The 23038-nt window shown below is 35.1% G+C and overlaps 1 protein-coding gene across 8 annotated transcripts in view; it reads left to right on the plus strand.

Moving 5' to 3' along the window:
- Window positions 1-23038, plus strand: part of nck1b (NCK adaptor protein 1b) — a 68051-nt gene that overhangs the window by 24297 nt on the left and 20716 nt on the right. For 5 of the 8 annotated variants that reach the window (XM_067378161.1, XM_067378165.1, XM_067378166.1 and 2 more), the window contains exons 2-3: window positions 12956-13007; window positions 17838-18081. In XM_067378161.1, the coding sequence (XP_067234262.1) occupies window positions 17856-18081 (226 nt within the window). In that variant the 5' untranslated portion in view covers window positions 12956-13007; window positions 17838-17855. Of the gene's footprint in view, window positions 1-12614; window positions 12742-12840; window positions 12860-12955; window positions 13008-17837; window positions 18082-18618; window positions 18677-23038 lie in introns of those variants that run through there. The other 3 variants (XM_067378164.1, XM_067378163.1, XM_067378171.1) reach the window with 3 other exon arrangements.

A 23038-nucleotide genomic window follows, 5' to 3' on the forward strand; every position in this document is an offset into this window, starting at 1 on the left:
CTGTGAACAGCATCAAAGTGTAAATTGTCTTTCTAAATGTTTCGTTAGCATGTTGCTAATGTACTGTTAAATGTGGTTAAAGTTACCATCGTTTATTACTGTATTCACGGAGACGAGCCGTCGCTATTTTCATTAAACACTTGCAGTCTGTATAATTCATAAACACAACTTCATTCTTTATAAATCTCTCCAATAGTGTGTAATGTTAGCTTTAGCCTGTTAGCCATAGAGCATAGCCTCAAACTCATTCAGAATCAAATGTAAACATCCAAATAAATACCATACTCACATCAATCTGTTATGATGCAAACACTTTGTAAAGATCCATTTTGAGGGTTATATTAGCTGTGTGAACTTTGTTTATGCAATGTATTATAGAGTTGCGAGCTTTGGGGCGTGGAACGCGAGGATTTAAAGGGGAAGCACGTGGAATCGGCGCATATTTAATGATGCCCCAAAATAGGCAGTTAAAAAAATGAATAAAAAAAAAAATCTATGGGGTATTTTGAGCTGAAACTTCAAACACAATCAGGGGACACCTTAGACTTATAATGCATCTTGTGAAACAGCATTCTATGGCACCTTTAAGTTGGTCAGAACCAGCTCAACACCTCCCAAAATGCTGGAGTCTTTGCATTCTTTACTTATAACCAACAAAGTATAAACCCAATGACAATAAGAGATCCGTTGCACAGTGTAGACAGCTTTGATGATTATAACGTGAGTTTTTGCAAGAGTGCAGCTTTGTGTGCTTCATGTTGAACTGAAATAATTGACAGCTTCAGTGATTATAATCAAATAATAAATTAATGCTCAATTGAATCAGATTGACAGTGATAAACATAGCAATGGACAGAACAAAACATGTAAAATGATCTGTGCGTTATCACATACTTTTCAAATCAGTCTCTCATTGACTTTTTTACATAGAAATTTACAGATTTTTAAAAATAGAATAGATCTAAGCACTTTATACTTTCTGATCTGTCCTGACAGTGATTGCTTTTATTTCATGAACAAATAGGATAAGTTAATATTACAAACTGTTCTTTGCATTTATTTTGTTATTAGAGTTCGTCCGCTAGCACCATAGACCATTTTTCACACAGGAACAGGAAAAGCCCTGCTTTATATATACACACACTATAGATATTCTGTGGTTTTTGGCCTGTTCATAACATTCGCATGTGAATATTTTTCTTTTGACCATCAGTTAACCATATCAGATGTAGTTGGCTTTCACTAGATGCACATCATGAAGAGAGTGAGATGATCCAGATCGGCTCTGCGTTTCCTCTTGGCCTTATCAGGGTTATTGAATTTTATTGTTGTGTTGATGGATGTTGAAAAGATGTCCTCAGATTCTCTCCTCAGGCAGTGAATGGTAATTAAAAGCAAGCACGGTTCTTCAGGTTGGTCCAGTTTTCACTGCTTTAGCTTGGATTTTATATGACATTACAGTGGGTATATATTCACAAACATAGACGTTTGGACACAAATACAGTTTCTAAATTTCTGGTTACAAACACAATAATTTGTAATGTACTTTTTTTCAATTCATTTTTGTGAATTTTTTGTTAAAATGTTCATTTAAAAAAATGGCATTAATATATTATGCACTAAATTATTTTATTCTAGAATTGCTATACAGCTGAAAAAAAAAACTTTGTTGCATAATTTTCACTGTAAAGCTGCTTTGAATCAATCTGTATTGTAAAAGGAGTTAAATAAATAAAGGTGAATTGACTTGACTATTAGCCATAATGTAAAAATCTTACTCTCACTTAAACGTTGACCTTTAAAAACACTAGTAATTTAATATAATGTTGGGAGAAGGGACACTGTCCCAGGGGGAAGCAAATTTTCAGATTTTGATACACATAAACTTTTTTTTTTCTTAACTTGCTCAGATTAATTGTCCACCAGAAGACTGTGTGGTAACAAAGTAAATAGGGTAAATTTTTCATTTAATATGGATCGTATTGGGACCATAATATTGGGCATTTATTGGTTAAAGGCATCTTTACACAGGCAAGTTAAGGCTTCTCCATGCCTGCTCAAAATTCTGTATAAAGACACAATGCAGCATAAAAGCCAGACTAAATAATGCCTGCTCTGACCCACCTCAGCCCCTAACAATATGCAGTTAAAATTGTGTAATTGCATTTATGCCACTTCTTAGCAGCATTAAACAGTCTATGTAAAGAAACTTAAAGGATTAGCTCATTTCAGAAATAAAATGTCATGAAAAGAAATGAAGGTTTTTGAGGAAAACATTCCAGGATTTTTCTCCATATAGTGGACTTCAACAGTTACCAATGGGTTGAAGGTCCAAATGTCAGTTTCAGTGCAGCTTCAAAGGATTCTACACGATCCCAGCCAAGGAATAAGGATCTTATCTAGTGAAACGATTGGTCATTTTCTAAAAAAACAATAAAAATTTAAATAGTTTTGAACCATAAATGCTCGTTTTGCACTGCTCTGCGCCATGCATGACGTAACAATCATGTAAAGACTAAGTCAAATGCCTTTTACAAAAAAAGGTACAACAACGATGTCGGATGATTTTTATTTTTTTCGCCCTACCACGGTATTTCCGCCTACGCCACGCATGACCTTTCCAACATGATTACGTAATGCGTGCAAGGTGAGTGCAAGATGAGCATTTGTGTTGAAGTCCACTATATGGAGAAAAATCCTGGAATGTTTTCCTCAAACACTTAATTTATTTTCGACTGTAGAAAGAAAGACATGAACATCTTGAATGACATGGGGGTGAGTAAATTATCAGTTTATTATCAATTATCCTTTAAATGCCACTTCAGAAGTGCTTCTGTACCACCTTTGCAGTGTAAATTGGGCATAACAGCAATATAGCATGGAAATAATTATCAGCTTTTAATATTGGTGCCTCCCTACTAGATCTAAAATTATTTACTACAGTTTAATGGTGTCTGAGTTAATTGAACCATTGCTACTTAGACCATATATTAAAACTAAAAAAAAGGGTTTTGATGGGAATGTATTAGTCAAGTCTAGGGATGTGCGATGTCATATCCAGATCACAATAAAATTGTGTTAATAACGATTATAAGCTCTGGTTTCTCCAGGCTTCAGTCATTGGCAGGATACTCTTTAAGTTGTCAGGGTTATCAAATTATATATCGTGATGCATATCGATATTGATCAATAAATATTATCAAAGTTTTTGCCCTATTGCCCAGCCCTAGTCAAGTCCCAACAGACAATAGGGCCACTGTACAAATAAGTTCCCCTTCAGTGCTTCTTACCGCTTACATCTGTATCTCCAACACTTGATATCATTCTTCATTTCATTTCATAGTTGTGCAGAGTGCCCTGCATTTAGAAATCATTTGTAAGCACATAACATTTGCAGGGATTCTAAAGCTCACACACATGCTGAAAATGATCGTGTAGGACAACCCCAACACATCTGTGCTGTTCCACTCCAACTCAACCGAGTGAAAAGGTTTCTGGGACGGCAGAATTCAGGGCTGAGAGACAGATGGAGAGGGAGGCTCATTTCAGCTCGCGTGACCTCAATAGTGTCACTAGAGCCCAGATGCAGAGGTTTTGTTGTGCTCTTCTAGCACACAGTCTCTTCTGTGAAGTGCATCTCTTTTACCAGCAGTGCTAGAGCTCGAAGAGCACAGATGCACACGGTTGGAGGTTTCTTGAAGCTAATGTGTTTGTTCTATCAGACATAAAGGTGCTGCCGCCCTCCTTTGACTTTTGTAATGATAAATGCAGACAGTGTTCATTTTTAGCGTGCAATGAGCTGCAGTTCTGTAGCTTTAGAGTTCACACCACATCGTTGCGGTCTTCAATAGGTAATCTTTCTGAAACGTGCTTTAAAGCCCCTTCACACCAAGACTGATAACTGTAATAATAATTATAACGGTAACTGTGTTATAAGTGCACACTGAGCTCTTTAAAGCAGGACGGATTCTGATCCTTTTGATCATTCTGAAAATCATTCTGAAAGTGATTCCTTTGTGCCGTTATCGGTATAGTTGCGGTGTGAACTCTGCTATACTTTTATATTTAGAACGATTATTTAGAGCTATATCTTTATCATTCTCATTATAGTTATCGCTCTTGGTGTGAATGGGCCTTTATAGACCCCATGAAATCAAAATTGGCTCTCTGACATTATTTCCTTCTGCGTTCTTCACTTCTAATTCATATTAGCATCCTTTACAATGAGAATGTTTCTAAACACAATTTGATGCCTTATTTTGTTATCTGTCAAACTGACAAAGAATTTCAGATTATCCTTCAATTTTTTTTTTTTTTTACAGTTCGGTAGATGACAGAAATGGTAATTAGGCATCATTAACCCAGTCTTCAGTGTCAAATGATCCTTCAGAAACCAATCTAATATGCTGATTTACTGCTTAAGAAGCATTTCTTATCATACATTTTTGAAGGCTATCATGTTTCAGGATTCTTTAATGAATAGAAAGTTCAAAAGAACAGCATTTTCTTTTTAAATATAAGTATTTATAACAGTACTGTCACTCTTGATGAATTTAATTCATCCTTGCCCAATAAAAAGTATTGATTTCTTTAAGGGTTAGTTCACCTAAATATGAAAATTCTGTCATTAATTACTCACCTTCATCTTCAGAACACAAAATAAGATATTTTTGAAGAAATCCAATGGCTCAGTGAGGCCTTCATTGACAGCAAGATAATTATCACTTTAATGCCTAGAAAGCTACTAAAGACATATTTAAAACAGTTGATGTGACTTAATGTTATGAAGTGATGAGAATACTTTTTGTGTGCCAAAAACAAAACCCACTTTATTCAACAATATCTAGTAATGGGCGATTTCAAAAAACTGCTTCATGAAGGTTCGAAGCTTTACGAATGTTTAGTTTCAAATCAGTGGTTCCTAAACGTGTATCAAGCCGCCAAAGTCACGTGATTTCAGTAAATGAGGTTTCGTTTACTTGTTACGTCATAAGTGTTTCGACACGTTTCGATATTTCAGTGGTTCATGTGACTTTGGCAGTGCTCCGAACCACGATTCAGTACCATTCATACTATATTATTTCATTACTATATGACTGTTTACATGCTGTTTTTGCACATCTTCCTGGACTGCTGCTATTTTTGCACAATATTTTTACTTACATTTTTGTTACTGTTCACTTTATCTTGTAAAAACATGTTTACTGGCGCAGCTACTTTGCTATATTTGCTATTTTTTGTGTTTTGTGTTTTTGTCTTGTTGTTGTCTTGCTGTGTGTTGTCTGGTAATCAGGTTGCACACATGCACCATATGCAGTTTTTGTTGTTTTATGTAGCATCAGGGTTCTGGAGGAACGTTGTTTCATTTCACTGTGTAATGCATCAGCTATATATGGTTGAAATGACCAGGGCTGGGTATCGTTCAAAAATTTTCGATACCGAGACGATACCGATACCTTGACTTCGATACCGATACCTAAACGATACCTTTTTCGGTACCAGCTTTAAAAAATCTGTTTAAACAAGATTACATAACCTCAAAAAAATCTTTGGTTTTATATTTTAACTTTGTTGACTTTTTATCAGACTCAAAGACTCATCTCCTGAGCCACTGCGGGGAATAAAAAAAGCACAAATTAACAAAATTTACCCAACACAATAAATCAGTGCAAATAGTTTTAATAAAGTTTAGTTTTCAATGCAAACATTCAGTATGTGAGGCTCTTTTTAAATCACTCAGCAATTGTTCTTCAAAAAATTTATTATTATTAACAAGATCAAAGCGGAAGTAAGAGTGACGCAAGTTCGTTGCGTCTTACCGTGAAATAAGAGTTCTGTGTCTTCATTAAAATCAACACATTAATGATACATCTCTCATCCACCTGCAATTAATTTGAATGTTATTTTTTTATTACTTGGCCCGACCTGCAAATTATCCGCAGTATCAGGAGGACGCTGATACCCCTTTTTCAGCAGAATTGTTCGCGTTCTGGAGCCAGAGGCAGAGCCTGTGCTCGTGCAGGCGAACGAGCCTGTCACGAACCGGTCGCGTGTTTCCATAGACTTGAGGGACGAAAGCTGTAAAGCTGCTGTGTGTTGTACCTGTCCATAACTAGTCTAAAAAACATTGCGCGTTCCGCTGTTTCTGCAGGCAGTGCTACACTTTTGTTTTCTGTTAACAGTATCTGTAGTGAACCGGCTGCTCACATAAACAGCCGTTTCTCACCCGTCCATTCGGAGATAAACTGAAAACGAAACCGTTGATTCAATCGCCCTCTGGCACATAGGGTCTCTCTCGCGCGTATAGTTTAATATATTTAGATATAAATAACAATGTAGCGCAACGTTACTTGCTCCTCAACGAGACAGCGAAAGCATTTCTCCGCGCCTCTCCTCGATCGGCTCCATTCTGAGGTACCGAAATTTGGTACCGAATGACAAGACACTTTTCGATACTCGATAGTATCGAGGCAGTTCGATCGGTACCTAAAAAGTATCGAGTTCGGTACCCAGCCCTAGAAATGACAATAAAAGCTTCTTGACTTGATTCGAAGCAAGATTCGTAAAGCTTCGAAGCTTCATGAAGCAGTGTTTTGAAATCGCCCATCACAAGATATTGTTGAATAGTGTTGTTATTTTTTTATTTTATTTTTTTAGTGCACAAAAAGTATTCTCGTTGCTTCATAACATTCATAAGGTTGAGCAACTGTAGTCACATGAACTGTTTTAAATATGTCTTTAGTAGCTTTCTAGTCATTTTAAAGTGTTAATTATCTTGCTGTCAATGGACGCCTCACTGAGTCATTGGATTTTATCAAGAAATATCTTAATTTGTGTGTTCTGAAGATGAACAAAGGTCTTACGGCATGAGGGTGAGTAATTAATGACAGAATTTCCATTTTTGGGTGAACTAACCCTTTATAAAACAACATACTGACCACAAACTTTTAAACGGTAGTGTAATTCCTAACCAATTCCTTTTACATACTTAACCAACGTTGAGTTATTTTTCAGCAAGGAGGTAAAGAAGTCTATCAAAGGTCTGTAAGGTCTTTGAGACGGACACATGACAGGTCATTTCAAGAGAGACAGTAGTGATAAAGAGAAAAAGGGGGGTTAAGGAGAATGTGATGGCTAGATTAGTTTGTGGCGTATGATTGGCCTTCACTTTGTGTTCTCTGGCTGTGAACTCAGCTATGCGTTGGGAGTGAAGGGACTGAAGGCTTTGTCTGCCAGAGTTAAGGAGTGTCTCACTGACTGTCTCTGCGCGCTGTTGTTAACTTTACCTCCCAGCATTCATTAATCTAATAAGTGAAGCTGCTAGAGGTTTGAAGTTCCTAATGCCACATGATAGAGCCCATAAAATAAATCTAGTTTACTTTGCAGTGGAGTTAATCAACAGAGATGTGCATGCTAGAGATGTGTGAGATGAACGTATCAAATCATTTGATTGTAGTGTGTTTCTGTGTTCGGAAACGTTGCGAGGTAAGCAGTCAGAAACTTTATGCATCTAAGATTCTTTGTTCTTGTCCAAACCTGAGGCAGCATTGCATGTGTCATTGGCCCAAATTTCACACTTGATGTGGACTTGCCGTCTTGCGGCCTTCGCTTGCACTTGTCGGTGATTTCCAAAAGGTCGTAGGGTGTTGCATTCTCATAAACTCGAAGGGAGTCATTTAATGTACTGCCAGATACCCGATGTTATTACAATCAGTCCAGTTTGTGTTTTACAGCTGAATAGCTCTGCAATGCATTAACCATTGCAAAATAAACAAGCTTATTTCTATATGGCTCCTATCAGTTAATATCAATTAATCTTAATGGTTCCACTTGGTGCAGCATTGGTTTTCATTTGTTTTTTAGTTAAATAACTAAGTAAACAAACTAAAAAAAAAAAATTTAGAATTAGAACTAGAATTTAAAATGAGTAATATAATCCACATAATATAATTACAACTCCACTTTGAAAGTGCAGCATTATAGCCTCTAGTAGTATGATTTGTTTTCCATCTTGGCATTTTGTTGTAATGCAAACCACTAATTAAGCAATGTGCGGTGCGGTTATTAAATATACCGTATCTTACCACTTTTTTGGGACCCTTCCCTTTGGGTAGCACGGTATCCTAGCACAGTAGTCCGGTACCTAAAGGTTGGAGCTAGACTCACTGGAGAATGTTGATTGTTTGACAGAGAATCCTCATTTGTGCTTGCTACAAGGGGAATGTATGGGAAGCAAAACACAGCAAAAGTGGGACGAAACGGCGCGGGTCATTGGACCGAGTCTTGCGACCGACTCGCCCAAGCAGTTAATGCCACCGAACATCTATAACAGAGCTTCCCAAACTTCAGAGTGGTAAGGCCCCCCCAAAAACATAGCAAAAGTTCCACGACCCCCCAATCTCACCCGCCCCGCCCCACCCATTATAAACAAATATATAGATCAGTAGTATATATATATATATATATATATATATAATTTCATAAAGTCTCTTTGCACAAAATTATCAACATTTATTAACCAGTTTGTAAGAATTTCTTGTGAATTATGAGAACTACCATAAAATGTAATATTTTTATATTCCTGTGAAAGATGACGTAAACATTCTTTACAAATATATTTGTAGAGTTCATTTGCAAAAACAGATAACTCCGTTTTTATGAATTCTCACAAATCACGTTTTTTATCAATCAAACTGCAGTTGGGTTGTTTTGATTAAGTAATAACTCCAAAAAATACAGGTAACTTAAGGTAAAAAAAAAAGTATGTAAAAAAAAAAAAAAATTAAAAGTTTTAGCAAAAGCAGATAACTCCAACAGTCGTTTTTTTGGCAAAAGCAACTCCACATTTCATGTTTCAGAGTTAAACAAAACCAAGTAATTTAAAATGCACTCAAACACACGTGCACGCTAACATCGGCACACATACACACACGCATCCCCGCACTTCTGCATACACGCGCGCGCACACATACACACACGCAAAAGGACAAACAAGGGTTCAGCATGTAAAAGTCGTGTAAGGTGTACAAGGACTTGCAGGAGTCGAAATTATAAATCCTCGATCACTTTTAGTCAGCTTTGACTAAAATACCGGCTTTTTGACAAAACGGATTTTGAGTTCAGAACGTGCTATAGTCTGTGGAGAATAATGCACAGCAGTAAGTTATTTATTTATTTATTTATTTTAAAATGGCGTTTATCGGTTTTTGCAAATGAACTTTTAAGGTTCATACAGGATACATTTACTCCTCGCTGTAGCTACTTACTAGTTTTACATTTACTTGAAGTGCAGTTAGGTCTGTTATTGGGTTATTGTCATCCTCTGCTCCACCGTGGCATTATTGAATTGACCAACTGTGAATTTCTGCTAAGCAACTGACGTCAGTTTGAAAATAAGTAATGTATCTCACCTCGCTATAATGTGAAAAAAATAATGTTTCTATATGTTTTATGTTTGTGTAATAAGGAGGGAAGAAATCACATTTCAGAACAATTAGAATATTTTAATTTTTTTAATTATTTTAATATCTTGATTTAGCCTATCCACGGCCCCCCTGCAATACCGCTACGGCCCACCGGGGGGGCGCGGCCCACAGTTTGGGAAGCACTGCTCTATAACATTGCGCTGTTTCATCCCAATTTTGGTGTGATTTCCTTCCGAACAAGAGGCGGTATTTTTTAAATATACAGTAGAAGCAATACTGTTGCAACACACTGTCATGCTTTCTTTGTCGGTGTAGATCCCTACTAGAGCTGGACATTCTGGATAAAATGAGAATCATGATATTTTTTTGGTTTCAAATAGAGATTTTCCGATTACAATTCCGATACAACTAAACAAATAACATGTAATTTACTGGAGGCTCTGACAAAATATAAATTGCTGAAAAATGTTTAATTAATTTGAAAGAGTTTTGAATGAATTCAATGACTCGTTAATAAATACTTGTTTCATTACTGGAATCGGTGTTTTTGAACAAATCTTTTGAATGAATGATACAATGATAAATACATTTTAAGTCACTTGTCGTAAGATGTAATTGATACAACCATTATTTGAATCGCCAAGTTAGTTTCAAAGGCATATTTGCACCATTTTGATCGCTATCGTACACATCAGTGTTTATATCCTAACTTTAAACTTTTATCTCAGTAATTCTGTGATAATTTGAATATTTGTAACACAGACAAGACTACTGTGTGGTTCAAAACTTCTCTCTCTGGCTCAACATGGCAGCACGAACGCAGCTTTGAATGTTCTGGTATGATTTTGTCAAAGGTTTAATAGACACGGGTGAATCGTTGTCATTAATAAAATAAGATTGCGTGGGTGCTTGAATTGAGATCGCAATCTTTTTTACGATTAATCATGCAGCTCTAATCCTTACTTTCTGGCATACACCACTCCTATCAAGTAAGGGTACGGTTGGCGGTGGAAAACAAACCTGAATCGCACTGTACTGTACCATACTTTTCAAGCCATAAATTACGTAAGTGGTACTTAGCGTGTTAGCTGTGAAGGATTTACATGCGGGTATGAAGATCATTCTATTCATCAGGATCAGTGTCCATGTGTTTTATTAACAGTTCATGTTAGTTTTGTGTATTTACCATAGTAAATGTTGTTTCCTTAACTTTAACCCAAAATAACACCATTTCTGTATTTTTGTTGACTGTGGTGGCTCATACTAACTTACTAACTTTATTGCTTTAACAACTAGTTTGGGAATGCTATTTAATAGCCTTGCCTTATTACACTGTTTATTCATCAGTGATATTCTTACAAGTTATGTGTATGTTTAAGTAAACTAAGATAGTGTGTTAACCAATGTTCCCTCTAATTTTTTTTCTCGCTGAGCAAAACTTTTCTCTGTTGAGCGCACATTTTGGCCACCTGAGCAAAAACATACTTTATATCAGACCTCTACAATGAACGTAAACACACACACACAAAAATGGTTTTATCATGCAACTGTAACATTTAACTTTAATGTGCCATTTCCATTTTATTTGACCCTTGATGTAACTTAGTGATTTATTAAATAATATGTTTGAAAAAGCAGTTCAGTCACTAAATTAAGCACATTTTAGGTTACTTGAGATTTTTTCACATCTTTACCAAGAAATTCTATTAAAAAATAATTTCTGTCCTCCTGCAGAACAGTTCAATTCTTTATAATAATATAATATGAGCAGTTACAATGATGGTTTGGGAAAACCATAATGTGTTTTTGTACAGTCAATTATTAGCAACAGACGGTGTTAAACCATCAAAATTACGTTTATTGCTTATGCATTTCCCAGATTTTATATACCAGGAGGTTAAGATTTTTCGTGACAAGGATCCCTAAACAATCCCCTTGTGAGATAAATTTTTTTATTAGGCTTACATTATAATATAATAAAATATAATATAATATTTAAGTATTTAAACTGATATACAGTATTATATCAGTTTAAATGCTTCCATTTGTTTAAATATATTATATAGTGAAAACAAGCTGAAGCATTTAAACTGATAGCTAAATATTTTTAAGAAAAGTGAACGTTAACTCATTTATAGTTATCTAAACATCCCTGAAACCCACACCACCACCACACACAATAATTTATTTAAACTGAGGTATATCACTGATGTATTTTGAGTTTGCAAGCTACACCTTGTTACCATTCTGTGCCCATCATCCGTTATCTCCACCACTTTTCATTTAAAACATGACGTATTTCACATTTCTTTTCGTTTCGCGTTGCCTCTCGTGTTGAAGTATTTAGTCCGCAAACATGACAGTATTCTTACCGCGACTGATTTGGCTCAGGGCCAGCCAGCTCACACGAGCTCAATCGTTCTTTCTATGAAACCTGTGGACCGCATTCACCGGTTCTAACTCTATAGCGACAATAACTCTATAGCGGTTGTCCAGAGCACTGCAATTATTTCTCATTTAAACTACTACAGTCATTTTCATGTCTGTTCTCTGCGCGACAATTATTTCTTCTGTGCGGCCGCGGTTTCAGAAGTGCGCGGCCGCGCACGCGCGCAGCTTAGAGGGAACATTGGTGTTAACCATTTTTTATTACATAAATTTGCTTGGTACAAAAGGCCATGTCGCCCAGCCCTAACTTCGAGGGTTCATTCATTAGAGTAGTGTGATTTTCATGTATTCTGCAGTTAAAGAAGATTGACCTTGGATTTTGGCAGGATTGATCAGTTGATGACCACAGGATTAAGACAATATCAATCAGGAACATTCCTACTGATATCTGCTGCTGGTTTGTTGCAACATAAATAATGCCTCTTGAACTGGTCACTTTTTCTTTTTTTTTTAAACTGTATTTCTGATTCTTTTACTGAAATCAGCTTTTAGTTTGTCAGGTATAATGTCAGGATTATGGATGGAAAGCACAGTTTTCCCTTTTTGTATTTGTTTTTTTTCTACCCACACGCTTGGCATCCGGTATGATGCATTTTAAATGAAACTGCATATCCTGCTTTTGCTGTTTGCGCCCTACTTTTGGATCTGCCTTTTTCCCCCACTATCTTCCTGACTCACGCTTGGACAATAGACAATCGCTGGCCATCATTCTAGAGGAAGTGATCTCTCGCTTTGACTGCACGGAGATCATTTGACTATAAACCGTCTTCTGGCAGTTGTCGAATTGAGACCCTAAAACAATAGCCATCTTCATCGGTTATTTATTTAGCCAAATGGCACACAATGGCGGGGGAGATGACTGTCTTTGGTGGGTAAACAGAAGCACATTCCCAGTGTACATCTGTGGGTGTGCCCAACAACACTGTCGCCAGCGTACATGCCAGACGCTTCGGATGGGAGATGTTACACATTGATTTCTTTCCAAAGTTATTGCAGTCTGTTTTCATTAGTTGTTTCCTTTCTAGATTTTGTCTTTGAAAATATGCAGTTTTGTTAAACTTATGATTTTCTTTCTTTTCTAGGTCTGCCTTAGAGCATCTCTACTAAGACATCCACAGCTTTAATGCAGTACAGGTAAGCATTTCACCCTACATTTATACGTGATCTTTTATGTTTAGCATTTTGTGTTGAATATTTTACATACAAAATATGGAAACTTTGGCAAGACAAACTTAATTAATTAGCTCTGCAAAACTTAAATGTAGATTAATATAGATGGATTGTTGCTAAGGTTTTCTTTGTGGTTGCTAGGGTGTTGCTAGGCAGTTAGGATTTTTCTTGTGTGTGGTTAAGGGCTTCCCATGTGATCTTATGTTTAGCCCCATAAGATTTTACTAGTGTTGTGCCAAAATGTGTTTAATGATGTTCTTAGTCTTTCCTTCCTTGTGACAGGGAAGCTCAGACAGAAGTTGAATTAAATGCCAGATACAGTTTGCGTAATCAGAATACCAATAATAACCAGAAAAAGAAAAAAATCAGCTTTATGCATAAATACACTGGGACTCTTATTTTGAAATGTATATGGCTGCGTTTACACTTGGTATTAACACGCGATCACCTTGATCCGATCAAGCAGATCGGATCATTAGCCAATCATGACACGGCGCGTTTACATTTGTTCACATTAAGTGGCCTCTGTATCTGGATAACCGATCGGATTTCTGTTTCTCGCACGATATTTAAAGCAGGGATGTGGCACCTATGAAGCATTACGAATCTTTTGTTTCGAATCAGTGGTTTGGAGTGTGTATCGAACTGGCAAAGTCACGCCCCCCAGTGGTGAACCACTGAAATTTCGAAACACTGAAGACATAACGAAGTCTCATTTACTGAAATCACGTGACTTTGGCAGAACCACTGATTTGAAACAAAAGATTCATGAAACTTCGAAGCTTCATGAGGCAGTGTTTTGAAATCGCCCCTCACTAGATATTGTTGAATAAAGTCGTTATTTTGTTTGTTTTGAAGAACAAAAGTATTCTCATCGCTTCATAACATTAAGGTTGAACTGTAGTCACATGATCGGTTTTAAATACGTCTACGTTTAGTAGCTTTCTATTCATTGAAAGTGTTGAATATCTTGGAGGCCTCACAGAGCCATTGGATTTGATCAAAAATATCTTAATTTGTGTTCTGAAGATGAATGAAGGTCTTACGGGTGTGGAATGACATGAGGGTGAATAATTAATGACAGAATTTTCATTTTTGGGTGAACTAACTCTTTAAGTTTCCCAACATTAATCTTGTATGATGAAAAGATAGGCCTAGTCATTATTCCGACACATGATTGAAAGGAGCGCGCAAACATTGTATTTGTAATATTTAGAAAATGGCAGTATCTGAACACCTTTGTAATAAAGAAATAAAAACACACACAAGGTTATAGTGTGCAATGACTGTACTGACAGAAATGGGAGATTAATAACTCATTTTTATTTATTGAAAAAAAAAAAAAAAAATCATCACCATGTCCCTTTAGGGTCTCCGTAAAGTGCATCATTTCTTTTACGAACAAGGTATCCGGCTTCGGGCACGTCACTAATCACAATTACAGATTTTCCATCCCTCTTAAAATAATTAATAATTTGTAATACCATTTAACACAATTAAGGTTTTTATGACCTTAGATTTCATGAAATTAGTCCTGTAAAATCAATTAATTGTGATTTAATTTAACAAAAGTTTGTTTACATAATGTGTGTGTGATTATAAAATGGTTAGTTCCTGTCCTTGATTCTGATTGGTCAATAGCTGTTTTATTCACGATAAAACACGGCTATGACCGCTTCGCTCAACAGTTCTGTGTATCACTACACAACACCCTTAGCAACCACTCTTAGCAACGTAAACTGTATGTTCTCAATTGATATTGTTCATTGAAGCTTGCTGTATTATGTAGAAGAGTATTGTGAGAAAGAGTTTATTACCTGCATTCAGACTTAGCATTTTCCTTCAGGTCAGTCCTATATTCATAATAAAAAATCTGTTTAAATGTCTGATGTATTATCCTGTCCTTTTAACAGTTAAGGGGTTTTTCCGTGACTGACAGCACTAGTCGAAGCATTTGTCAATTGCGTCTTGTTCCATGTTCCATGTTATTCACAATACAGCACAGCCTCTCATACCTTATTGCTCACATATATTATTATTTATATATATGTCAGTGTATACACACATATTTATTAGTGCTGTCAAATTTATTGGTGCAAGCTTGAGGTTAATCTGACATAAAAGTTTGTTTACATGATATATGTGTGTGTGTATGTATGTATGTGTATACAGTACAGTCCAAAAGTTTTTAAAAGAAGTTTCTTCTGCTCACCAAGGCTACATTTATTTAATTAAAAATACAGTAAAAACAGTAATATTGTGAAATATTATTACAATTTAAAATAACTGTTTTCTATTTGAATATATTTCACAAAGTAATTTATTTATTTCCTTCAGAAATCATTCTAATATGCTGATCTGCTGCTCAATAAACATTTAATGTGTACAATTGTACAAAATATTTGTGTACAATATTTTTTTTCAAGATTATTTGATGAATAGAAAGTTCAAAAGAACAGTGTTTATCTGAAATCTAATCTTTTGTAACATTATAAATGTCTTTACTGCCACTATTGATTGATTTAATGCATCCTTGCTGAATAAAAGTATTAATATCTTTAATTTCTTTTCAAAAAAATAAAAATAAAAATTCTTACTGACCCCAAACTTTTGAACGGTAGTGTATAATGCTACAGAAGCTTTGTATTTCAGATAAATGCTGTTCTTTTGAACTTTCTATTCATCAAGGAATCCTGAAAAAAAAAAAAAGTACACAACTGTTTTCAACATTGATAATAATCATAAATGTTTCTTGAGCAGCAGATCAGCATATTAGAATGATTTCTGAAGGATCATGTGACACTGAAGACTGGAGTAACGATGATGAAAATTCAGCTTTGATCACAGGAATAAATTACTTTGTCAAATATATTTAAATAGTACACAGTTATTTTAAATTGTAATAATATTTCACAATATTACGGTTTTTTACTGTATTTGTAATTAAATAAATGTAGTCTTGTTGAGCAGATGAAACTTCTTTCAAAAACAATAAAAACTTAGTGGTTCCAAACTTTTGGACTGTACTGTAATATATGTATGTAAACAACTATGTAAACAAACTTTTATGTTAGATGCAATTAATCGATTTGACAGCACTACATGAAACTGATTTTTTTTTTTTAGGTGTTTTTTAAAGTCCTCACACACATTCTCCTAAAAAAAAAAAAAAAAGGTTTTAGGTGTTTGCTAGGAACTTGTGGGTATTTGCAAATGATTACTAGTGATCACCTCATACCTCAAGTTGTATTTTTCATGCACTGCTACACAAATTTCACTAATCTCAGCGCACCATTACACCAGACGAGAGCGGTGTGACGCAACAAAAGCAAATAGACCCCATTATAATCAGAGATTCTGTCTACACTGGAAGCGACGCAACATGACAAATCCCAGGCAGTAAACGAATCCCCCGTTCTATTTCTGACATATTCCAATGTTTCTGCCGCCAGACAGGATTCGTTTAATGTAACTAATGAAAACATGAGTCCAAAGACCTTTAGAAAGTAGGTCACCTATGTTGTGGGCTAGAGACGTTCATGAGAAGGTGAACAAAGATGTTAATCCATTCTGACAGACAGGTTTGCTGTCCTGAGCCCTGTTGGCCAATCAGTAATGCTGTTTTCTTGAGAACACTACCTGGTCATGTCCTTCAGGCTCAAAGGTCTTCAGTGCACTGATTGGTCTCCAGTTCGCTGCTTCTGCTGTTGTTGTTATAATACAGAATTGTCATTTTAGATCAATCACGTCAAGCTTAGTCATACAACTGAACATCAGGAACTCTACAACTTCCATTTTAACTCCAGATTGTTCCTGGCAAATGTCACTGTTCGTTACGAAGTTCAGTTGAAGTCTTTGTGTTGGTGTTCCAAAGAGCAAGTTGACCTTGAAATGGGACATTGAAAGAGATTTTCTCTACTTAAAGCTACTTTAGTTCACTAAAATTTCCTGATAATTTACTCCACATGATCCAAGATGTTCATGTCTTTCTTTCTTCAGTCATAAAGAAATTAAGGTTTTTGAGGAAAATGTTCCAGGATTTTTCTCTATATAGAGGACTTCAACGGCTACCAACGGGTTGAAGGTCCAAATGTGAGTTTCAGTGAAGCTTCAAAGAGCTCTACACGATCCCAGACGAGGAATGAAGGTCTTATCTAGAGAAACAATGTCATTTTCTAAAGAAACAAAAAATGTATATACTACAAATGCCTGTCTTGCACTGCTCTGCGATGCGCCACACATTACCACGGTAGGATGAAAATCTCGTTTTCTCCTCCAACTTCAAAATCCTCCAACATTGTTGTTTTACGTTTTTTTATGTAAAGGCTGTTTGATTTAGTCTTTGCACGTTCGCTTTGTAAACACTTGCTCTGTACTTCCGTCAACGGCACGTGTGACCCTTCCAACGTGATTACGTAATGCGTGGTTATGTAATGCATGCATATTTTTTTTATAAAACGACCAATCGTTTCGCTAGATAAGATCCTTATTCCTCGTCTGGGATCATGTAGAGCTGTTTGAAGCTGTACTGAAACTGACATTTGGACCTTCAACCCGTTGGTAACTGTTGGAGTCCACTATATGGAGAAAAATCCTGGAATGTTTTCCTCAAAAACCTTCATTTCTTTTTGACATAAAAATCTTGGATGACATGGGGGTGAGTAAATTATCATGAAATGAATTCTGAAGTCAACTAATCCTTTTCTTAAATAGCAGGACCTTTCCATCATTGTTTTCACTTGTTAAATAAAGTCTTGTTCCACTATGTAATCTCAGTTCAATTATCTTCCTCAGTGTTGAAATACATCCAAGATGACGGAAGAGGTGATTGTCATCGCCAAGTTTGATTACATGGCCCAGCAGGAACAGGAGCTGGACATTAAGAAGAACGAGCGTCTCTGGCTCCTGGATGACTCCAAGTCCTGGTGGCGCGTACGGAACGCTACCAACAAGACGGGATTCGTGCCATCTAACTACGTTGAAAGGAAGAACAGCGCCAGGAAAGCCTCGATCGTCAAGAACCTCAAAGACACTTTAGGTAAAGACACAACTTCTGCTTTACTCAAGAACTTAGCCCATGTGACTTGTTCAGTGTTTTCTGAAGCAATGTAATAGCTTTGTGTGAGTGATACAGTGAAAATCGTGATCTGTCCTAAATGTGAACTAAACCTGGCTCATTTATGAAACAAGCAATACGTTTGGTTGCATACAGGAGTGGTTAAAATGTCATGAGAGTGAGTCAAGATGACACAGTTTTCATTTTTACTGTTGTGTGGGTAATACAACAGTTTGCCAACATATATTTGAGCCCACTTCTGCTTATAAAGAGGTCCAGATATATATTGTTTCTAATTGGGTAATCTGTGTGGTTCAGCATGTAGGGCATATTCATTGTCATTTCCTGAAGTCGTGTTTTTTGACCACGACAATTTTAGTGCTTGATAGACAGGAAGATACAGTATTGCAGTTAGAAGCCTGAGATAACTGCGTTCAACTGCTTGCTAGCTCCAAAAATCACACCTTCAGTGAATTACTTTTCAGGTACTGTAAATATCTTGTACTTCACATTGCTGTAAACTGGAGAGGTTTCAAACTCTGACACAAGATTGTTTTTGCGTTGACCGACAAAAACGGTGAGGTAATCTTTTCAGCCGAGCTGAGTTTTCTTGAATGTACTTGTTTGGTTAGATTATAAAAAGTTTGATCGCCAACATTGTGTTTGCAGTGCGTGTTTGTTTTATTGTCAAATCCATTGAATTTAGCATAAAATGAGGCTTATTAATTGGGTGAATCTCATGAAACTTATGGAGAACATGTTCAGGTTTTATTTTGACTTCAGTGTAAAGAAATAAATAAATTTTTTGCAGATTATTTGTATATTAAATATTAGAATTAAAAACATCACCCTCCACAATCCTTATTGCCGTGATGACAAAAAAATATATTTATCTACAAAATGTATATTTGTTGAATAATCTGTAATAAAATGTTGTTGAATTTGTTATTCGGGATTCATATATCATGGCAGTTTTTATTTTACAATAAGTAATTCTCATTAGATAGTTTTTATTTACAGTAAAAAAGAAAACTCTTTGTATGTTTTATATATATATATATATATATATATAGTCTTGCTTTTACAATCTGTATAATATATATATGCATAATATATATATATATATATATATATATATTATAGGGCTGTCAATCGATTTTAAAATTTTTAATCTAATTAATTACATACTCTGTGATTAATCTAAATTAATCGCATACATAATTTTTGCTGTGGAAGTATTAAATATTTCAATTCAAATTAATCAATGCAGGGTTTTTCCTGGGTCAAAAATGGTCTTCGGTGGTGACAGACATGGTCATCCACACAAACAGTAAAAAGTGATACTGACAATAAAGTACGTCACTCTCACTGTAATTCTTTCTTTGCAAAAAAAAAATATATATATATATATATATTTTATAGCTTTGTAAGAGAAGATGCTTTTTTGCTAAAGCTGAAAAATATTAAAAAGTAGCATTTAGAAGTTATATTAACTAATAATATAATTTTTCTACCATATCCAATTGAATGCACCTAGCTAACAACTACTTGCTTTGTTCTGGTTTCACCTCACTCCAGTCTAAACTAACTGATTTTATAGGTAGGTTTAATTTACTACACATTGTAATTTAAATAACCTGAAAATACTGTGGATTATAAAGGCTAATTTTACTAACCACTCTTGCTAAATGGGGTAAGCACACTCATGTTCTCAGTTCGAGTTGTTCGAGGAAATGATTCATTATAGACCGTGTGGACCGATCAGTTGTTGTCATGATTAATTAAAATGAATCTGTTCAAATGAGTAATTACGTTGCGAATCGGACATTAGCAGACGTTGACGCGTTGCGTGCGAATCGCGACTGTTATTAGGACATCGCAAAAGATTTGTCAACACAGAAAACACTTCACCACTGGATAGGATTTTCTTTTTGTTTACTGAAAGTGGGGTTTATGTCAGCTGCACGTGCAGGGCGCCTGTCAGAGAAGATGAGGTGACGTTCTTTTGAATTTTAGCATTGAGTCAGTTGATTAAGATTATTATGTGTGAGGAAGAGAGAGTGCAAAGACGGTGCTTACTTTGAAGAAGAAGAGAGCTTGCGCGCACGAGGGAGGAGCTCTGCTCGTTCTGTCCGTCAGCGCAGCAGTCGTCTCCCTCCTTCATTTTACAGTCGAATGGTGGCTAGAACGGCTCCAGGTTCAAAGGTCAATACGGAATGGATTAATCTGCGTTATTTTTTTTTTAACACGTTATTTTTTTCTCAGAGTAATTAATCGAAATTAACGCGTTATTTTGACAGCCCTAAAATATATATATATATGTATGTGTGTGAAATATCAGTTGGATGTCGATTGTAAAAGATTGCAAAAGCAAGACTATTTTCTATATATTTTCAATTTTTTAGTATACAATTTTTGTGAAATATCAATTGGATGCTTTCATGACATTCACTCGGAGAGACAAATATATTTAGTGATATGAGGTGTAAAGGAAGAAACAACAGATCCTTTCTTTTATATCTGAGTTAAATTAATTATTGAAAAAGAAAAAAAAGGCAGTGGTCTTGGTGGTATTCATCGGGTGTTGATTGGATGAAGGCAGATCAGAATGCGAGCTTGCAGTCAATTTTAAGAAAGGGGCAGCATTTGGACTAAATTGTTGAAGTCCAGCGTATGTCACCAGAAAGAAGTCTATTTTTTCACTGCAAGGTCAAGTTATGATATTGTAATTAAATTAGGAGTTAAAAAATAAAATGAAATGTATGCACTGAGGAATCACTTGCAATAAGAGCAACAGCAACACGACTACCGACTTCTGAGGAAAGCATTGCATTGAGAGGATTTGAGATGTTCATGAGGGAAGTGTTTGTGACACTGGAATGTGAGGCGTAGTGTCAGGAGATAAGCAACACAAAGAGAAACGGAGCAGATTGAAAGATTAGCTCATCATGTTCCTGTCCAGACTAGAGCACATGTTTACCACACCCGAAGACCTGCTGGACCCCTCTGAATAACATTACGGTCACCACCAGAGTGGAAACGCTGCTCTGAGCCTGTAGCCTGAGTGATGGCGACCTGTCAACAGTGTAGTGTTATCCCAAGGACCTCGGCAGTTCTTCAGTTTTTTTTTTTTAACAGAATATTGTAGTTACAATCCCTATTTAATGTTAAATTTGTGTGCCTGTGTGACACCTAGCCCCGGTCTTCACTAGCATATCTAAATTAGCAGATCTTTTTCTTATTTTAGTGTGTGTGTGTGTGTGTGTGTGTGTGTGTACCGGATATATATCCATGTTATATTTATCCATATCTATATATTGAATTGAATTGAAATGCAATTGTGAATGAAAATCGTGAAAAAATAAATTGAAATTGCCTTTATAATCACTCTTATTACTATTATAGTTTAAAATGAAATACTTATTTGTATACAAACATTTAAATCGCCATTTTTATAATAATAAAGTTTTAATAATGGCTTTATAATGACATAATCATGTTTCTACTCCAATTAGTTTTTGTAAAAAATAAATAAATAAATAAATAAATAAATAAAATTCTGTCTGGCAATTCAAATTTTTTATCTAATTATTAATCATAATGAGCCTATTAATTAATCTCAAACTAATCACACATCAGATTTGGCTGAGAAATTACCCCCAAAAGATAATTTAAAGTCATAATTATGTTAAATGTGAAAAGTAAAAAGTAGCTTTAGAAAAAATAAATATTTTATTTGATTTTATGGCTTTTAGGCTTCAGTGCCCATGAGGGTGAGTAAATGATGACAGAATTTTAATTTTTGGGTAAACTATACCCTTAATGGGTTTTTATTAACATGGAAATATAAAATCTTTTTTATTTTTTTTATTTTTTTTAAATGAAATAATACTCTAAATAAGAAACTAAAACTGGTAGTTGGTAAAAGTCTAAAGCAGTAAGTCATTGAGTCATTCATTCATTTGATTCGTTCAGAAATGATGTAAATGGCTCTCTTTATTAATGGACGATTGAATCATTGCTACACCTGATTGATTCTAGGGCTGTCAAATGATTAATTATGATTAATCGCATACAAAATAAAAGTTTGAGTTTGCCTAATATATGTGAGTGTACTGTGTGTAATTATGTATATATAAATACAAACACATTCATGTATATATTTGAGAAATATTTACAAGTATATGTATTTATTTATATTTTTATATAATTATATATAAATAAAAATATTTTGTACATAAATAACATATTTCTCTTAAATATATACATTAATTTGTGTGTACTTATATATACATAATAATTACACACAGTACACCCACATATATTAGGCAAACTCAAACTTTTATTTTGTATACAATTAATCGCGATTAATCGTTTGACAGCCCTAATTGATTCGATCAAAACATTGATTATTTAGAAATGAAACATCACTGTCTGTTGCTCGGAGATGCTCAACAGTTCTGCTCTGGCTTTATGGGTAATATTTTCATGGGCAAAATTGAGCAAAAGCAGACAATATTGTCTAAAATATAATAACAACTTATTTATTGAAGCGTTATATAAAATCAATATCACATACTTATGCTATTCGGGACAAAAACGGCACTTGTGTGATATTGCTTTTGCTACTTGTGTGATATTGCTTAATGTCATGATATAAATATGAGATGACAACTCTTACAGGGGCTCTTATTTTTTCTGATATTTTGAATTTTAGGTGCATAGAACTGCATCACACAATATTATATTATATTATATTATATTATATTATATTATATTATATTATATTATATTATATTATATTATATTATATTATAATGTATAATATATGTATAATATATAATATATGTGTGTGTGTGTGTGTGTGTGTGTGTGTGTGTGTGTGTGTGTGTGTGTATAAAATATACACTTTGGAAAAGGTTTTTAACCAAGTAAAAAT

This window comes from Chanodichthys erythropterus, chromosome 23, assembly GCF_024489055.1.
Source record: "Chanodichthys erythropterus isolate Z2021 chromosome 23, ASM2448905v1, whole genome shotgun sequence".
NCBI lineage: Eukaryota > Metazoa > Chordata > Actinopteri > Cypriniformes > Xenocyprididae > Chanodichthys > Chanodichthys erythropterus.